Source organism: Priapulus caudatus, unplaced genomic scaffold (assembly GCF_000485595.1).
Source record: "Priapulus caudatus unplaced genomic scaffold, Priapulus_caudatus-5.0.1 Scaffold586, whole genome shotgun sequence".
NCBI lineage: Eukaryota > Metazoa > Priapulida > Priapulimorpha > Priapulimorphida > Priapulidae > Priapulus > Priapulus caudatus.
Genome location: NW_014577647.1, coordinates 114,208 through 119,532, shown reverse-complemented (window position 1 = coordinate 119,532; position 5,325 = coordinate 114,208). Strand labels below are relative to the sequence as shown.

The 5,325-nt window shown below is 41.7% G+C and overlaps 2 protein-coding genes across 2 annotated transcripts in view; one reads left to right on the top strand and one right to left on the bottom strand.

Annotated features, from left to right (window-relative positions):
* LOC106811884 (ubiquitin carboxyl-terminal hydrolase calypso-like) overlaps positions 1-4,817 on the bottom strand; it is a gene marked incomplete at its 5' end in the record, with an annotated part of 11,889 nt that extends 7,072 nt beyond the window's left edge. The window contains 6 exon segments of the mRNA XM_014815603.1: positions 2,193-2,298; positions 2,723-2,822; positions 3,054-3,196; positions 3,397-3,578; positions 4,185-4,314; positions 4,733-4,817. Of these exon segments, the coding sequence (XP_014671089.1) occupies positions 2,193-2,298; positions 2,723-2,822; positions 3,054-3,196; positions 3,397-3,578; positions 4,185-4,314; positions 4,733-4,817 (746 nt within the window).
* LOC106811889 (COMM domain-containing protein 7-like) overlaps positions 2,063-5,325 on the top strand; it is a 9,601-nt gene continuing 6,338 nt past the window's right edge. Inside the window, exon 1 of the mRNA XM_014815609.1 lies at positions 2,063-2,195. The gene's annotated coding sequence lies outside the window, so the exon portion shown is untranslated. The remainder of the gene's footprint in view (positions 2,196-5,325) is intronic.

Below are 5,325 nucleotides of genomic sequence, written 5' to 3'. Positions count from 1 at the left end.
CAGGCTTTTAAAGTGGCTCCTGAGAACCCTAGCATAGCTATGGACGCAATGCAGGACCGATCGCAGCCCGAAAGAAATTCCAATTTCGCGTCAGAAAATATAAATACGTGCGTTTTTCGCTCACTTTTTTCTTAGGTTGTCCACCGGACAATGTCTCAAACTGTTAGGTTGTCCGGCAAATTCATGGTTGTCTCAGGACAACGGACAAGCTTATTTCGAGCACTTGCAAGCTGAATAATGCTGTCTGCTTCTTTTCTTGAAGGTACGGTGCCGGGTTCATTAGCATGCAAGATCTGGCCACGTCTCCCCGTTTGTGGTGAGCATCGTTAAGCTCTAGCAGACTAATGAATACAGGGTCTATTGCCCTGGATCACAGCTCAGGTATTGAACATCATCCAGGTCCAAATTACTAAGATATACAGAAGGACTGGGTATAGGGTGTATGAAGTTTCCATGGGATAGCCACCAGGAATTTTACTAATTTAACTGATGGCAAAATGTCTCTACACTGTGGTGTCAGTAACACAGACACAGTAGTAGTCCGCAGAACTGTGGACGTGTTGTTAGTAGGGCTCATAGGGTCTATGTCCCCAAGGGTACTGCCAGAACGTACCCTGGTACGGTCCGGTATACCGGAATGTCCTATGGTAACTATTGATATGGTTAGTATGAGGTTAGGCGGAAAAGTAGGCGTAGGCGACTCCCTGACTCGTTAAGTGCGAGTAGGCCGAGATACGGTCGGCATAATAGATTAAGTACCAGGGTACGTTCCGGTATTACCGGACCCTCAGCTTAGTAGGCCTGTACCGTAGTATTTGACGCTCGCCGAAACTGGCATGCGCCTAATGCCGCATGCGCGCATGCTCTTTGTTTTTCCTCATGTTTTTCTTTTTGTTTGAATCTTGTTTTGCGGGCGTTAGGAAATAAGCCATGCCTTGGTTTTCTTTTCTTTGTTTCGGCCTTGGTAACCTGTACAGCAACATAACACAGTCTAACTAAACTTCACTACATGCAAATTGTTTCATCAAATGTTTCCATGCAGTCGACCGCGTGTCCGCCATGTTTAGTATGGCAACTGTTTTCGATCGGCGAGATGGGCGCGACTAGGGACAGCGCGTCTGCCATGGGTCCGAATTCTCATCCTAAAGAGGCCTATTATATTATTATTTATTAGGGATAGGTAGGGTAGATTAGGTTAGGGTTTAGGTAGATTAGGGTTAGCCTGTAGGATTTGGGTTATGGGTTAGGGTTAGGGTTAGGTTAACGGATTTCTATTGTTGTTAATAATAATGCGCCATCTAGCGGATCACATCTCTCATGAAACTACTATTTCGGCTGGAGACGCGCTGTCACTATGCGCATCCGGCGAAGATGCGCCAGAGATTCACTGGTTGCAATGTTGCATTATGCACCCTTGCAAACAAGAGCGCGCTGCGCGCCATGGCGCACTAAGAGGCGTCCAGTTTCGGGCTAAGCGTTCCATGAACTTGGTAGCAGGGCTAATCCTGAATGACTATATGTTTTTTAGCACAGGCATTGAAGGTATTCATATAGCTATATATTTATGTGTAAGTGTACGCGCAATGGCGGTGGCGTGTGTTTACAGTTGATACGCTTCAAGTGCCTGTGGTTTTTAACATCTTTCTTAGTTTTGTACATCTCACACTCACAGCTCCATTACTTTCTCACCCTGCTTCTTTACTCTTATTTTCCTATGTATGGCTATCCTATGGACCAGATGAGGCCTGGTTCGGTATTTATAATATAAATATGAAACTTTCAATCACGTTTACCTGGGTCGCTTTCAAGTTCTAGCCAACCTTTCGTCAGTTCACCAAGTCTTTCTGTACCAACAGCCATTTCAAATTTACGTATCCTAGAGTATAGGTACGATACAAATAAAATCAGCTACAAAGTTAAATTATCACTTCTCTCTTTGAGAACGTTACATAATATATACAGCATAATTAATTGGCAACTCAGGTAATTCCTTAATTCTTCAAATGTCTATGAACTGTAAATTCGTGCCTTCTTCTATAGTCGTATGTGGTGCCACCTATGACAATATTTAAACAAGAGAACGGGTAGAAGGGGAAGCCGTGTTTGTGTTTACATTTGCTATGACAAGTTTTCATGAAAACATTTGAGATTATTAAGACATATCAGTAGTTCGCAGAGCATTAAACGCCGACATGGTAAGGCTTATTGCTGATGTCAATTTTATAAACTGTCTTGAGAACGTGAAGCTTGTGGTCCAGCATCTGTCGTTTGTCAGGTACGACGGTCATCAAACTGAACCTGTCAGATGCAAACAGAAACATCCACATACTGCAGGACCAGGGTAAAAAATACCTGGGAGCGATGAGCGATTCGCTCTTCAAACCTCCGAAATCGCTCCCGTGAGGCTCAAAATAGCTCCCGTAAAATCTTTGACGAGAGCTATTTTTTCTACAGACTTGAAAAAGAGCTCCTGTGAAAAAAAAAATGTTTTCCCTGTGCAGGACACTAGACAAAACTGCTTTCCGATTAACCCCTCTGTTGTTTGGGTGTTGACAAGCCAGTTCCTTCCCGGCACGGATCACCACAGCAACGCAGCAATTTTCTTCAAGAACTAATAAACTTTTTATACTATATTTATGCTACTAAACTCTAGCTTGTGTGCTGTCCATATCGGTTAATGTAAATACGTGAGTTATTGAGAGAGAAAAATTCGGACACTCACCGAAAATCGTGGTTAGGTTCACCGCCGGTGGCAATCCTGAGCCGCTCGGTTATGACACGCCGAAACTTTTCCGTCCAGTCTTCATTCTCGGCTAGTGGACCTGAAGATACGTATTCACACACTATACAAAATGACGACTCGCTTAAGCATTCCCCGCATAACCTTCTTCTTATCACGTATAAAACAGCTGCTCTGAAGAGGCACTGAATACAACATTGCTGGCGTGAAAATGTGCCGACAAAATGTGCAAAGATCAATGGACTGCGATGCATGAGAACAAACAGTGCTAACAACATCAAAACTAATATAATCACCATGTAGATCCACTCACCATGATCGATCGGATACGGCTTTAGACCATCAAGTTCATACAGTCTGTTGTTGATTGGCACATAACTGACAAAGTGGAATGCTTCCATCGTCCTACCCGTAGAGACGCCGTTGTGTTTCTCGGGGAGGTGAGCTCTCTCTGGCCTGTAAGCGTATGGTAAGGGTTTCCTTGTATTTTAATGTATAAATACATAGAAATTAATGCTGAGAGTGAATGAATATAGCACAAATATAGATTAACCAGATATTACATACTAATGTATGCACGCACACACTCACGCACAGAGAGAGCTACGCGGACACACACGCACGCACACAGAGTATTTTCACGCACACAAACATACTTTGCATGGCTATTGTGAGCTCTTGCAAGCTCGGCCATGTTGCCAATGGCATAGCCCTTGATATCAGGATTCATCCCGTGTGTGTATGCCTTCAGCTGACTGAGCGTCTCTCCCAGCTTCATGCGTTGACAGTTGAGCAGTACACTGAGCAGGGCATGTGTCGCACACGAGTTTGGAATCAACTGCAAGCAGAAGGCAAGTATAACACTGTGCTTATGTCGATAATAATTCTGGTGGCAGGTTCCAGGAACAATCAATGTGGAACATGTTATTAATTACTTCTATTTGTATAGTAATTTACTGCACGAAAAGAGTGTGATCTCCACAAGCCTACCATTTTATTCCTACTTTAAATTGGCAAAATAATTTCCCAAATTATAACTTGTGCTGCTTTTCAAAGCAATGAGAGGCTTTTTATTTTAGCACTGAAAATGTAAAAACTTTTAATTTCTGACATCACACAGTGCTTACTACCAGTATACCCTATACAGCCACCAGAAAGATAGCCATGCACACCAATAAGAAAATCAGTACTTCATTAGATGAGAAACATAGTGCCTAAAAGTAGAATTTTGTATTACGTAACCTAAAAATACAACACACTGAAACCAAACTCTAACACTCAACATCTAATACTTAACGATTAAACATCTCAATCGCTAACTCGTCAATTAGCCTCTTTCATTAACTGCAATCTAAACAACTGACAAGATGTTGTGAGCAGTAGGGACATAGACCTCTGCACTGCTGCCTGCAAGGGAATGGTCTGGACACACTTGTAAGTTTACCTGCTGAGCAAAGAACATATTGTTGACAATCTCTGGATTGCTGACGAAGCATTCTTCATTGACGGTGACCTTCCTACGCGATCGCCTTGCCTCGATCCACTTGAATAAGAAGATGAAGCCATACACTGGCCTGCAAAACAAATCATGACTCCATCATTTATCACTACTGGACCTTATTTATTATTATTTATTGACATGGTAATAGCATTAACGTATTAATGCTATCAATATACAATGCTGTAAGGGTTCTTGTGGCATGGTGCTGATTTTTGCAGAGCGCCAATAGATGGGAGAAATTGAGAACAATGCATCGCTATCAAATCTATTGCTTCTGGTAGATTTAACAGTGCATGGATGATAGATTGTTCATATATGTAACTAGACCTGAGTAGCACTACGGTCACTTTCATCTTCTCACGGTCACTTCTGTAGTGCATGGGTGTTTTCTAACTATTAATATTCCATGAAATGAGTTGTAACACATGATGAAAATAAAAATGAATAGGGTTACAACTTATTATACAACTTATATTACTTCCCATACACACCCTTCAAATGGCTTCTGTAGGTCATAAACTTCTTCAACTTGCACACCTTTCACACCAAAATCTTCCAATAATAGCGTGAATAGCCCTGCAGATAAATGAGATGGTTTTAATATATATGAGTTTTAATGACCAAAATATAAAACTAACCAGAAATGAAGTCTCCTGTAGATATAGATATGATGAAATATTATCTGGTGCATTACAATGTAAACCATATACCAGTAGGCCTATAGTGTAACTTTAGTTACCAAGACTCAATTAAAATAAGTCATGGTAGCAGATCACACTATAGTTACTGCAACTATTGATAGGTGTTTTCCAATGCATCTTAATGACCTCGGTGATTCCTTATTTCAATACATGGGGGGGGGTAACATGGCTAATTGACAAAAAAATCAGATGGCAATCCAAGCTGAATAATCTGTCTCTTCTTTTCTTTGAAGGTTTAGGGTGCGGGTTCATTAGCATGCAAGATCTGGCCCTCTCCCCTGTTTTGTGGTGAGCATTGTTAAGCTCTAGCAGACTAATGAATACATTACAGGGTCTATATTGCCCTGGATCACAGCTCAGAGATTGAACCTCATCCAGGTCCA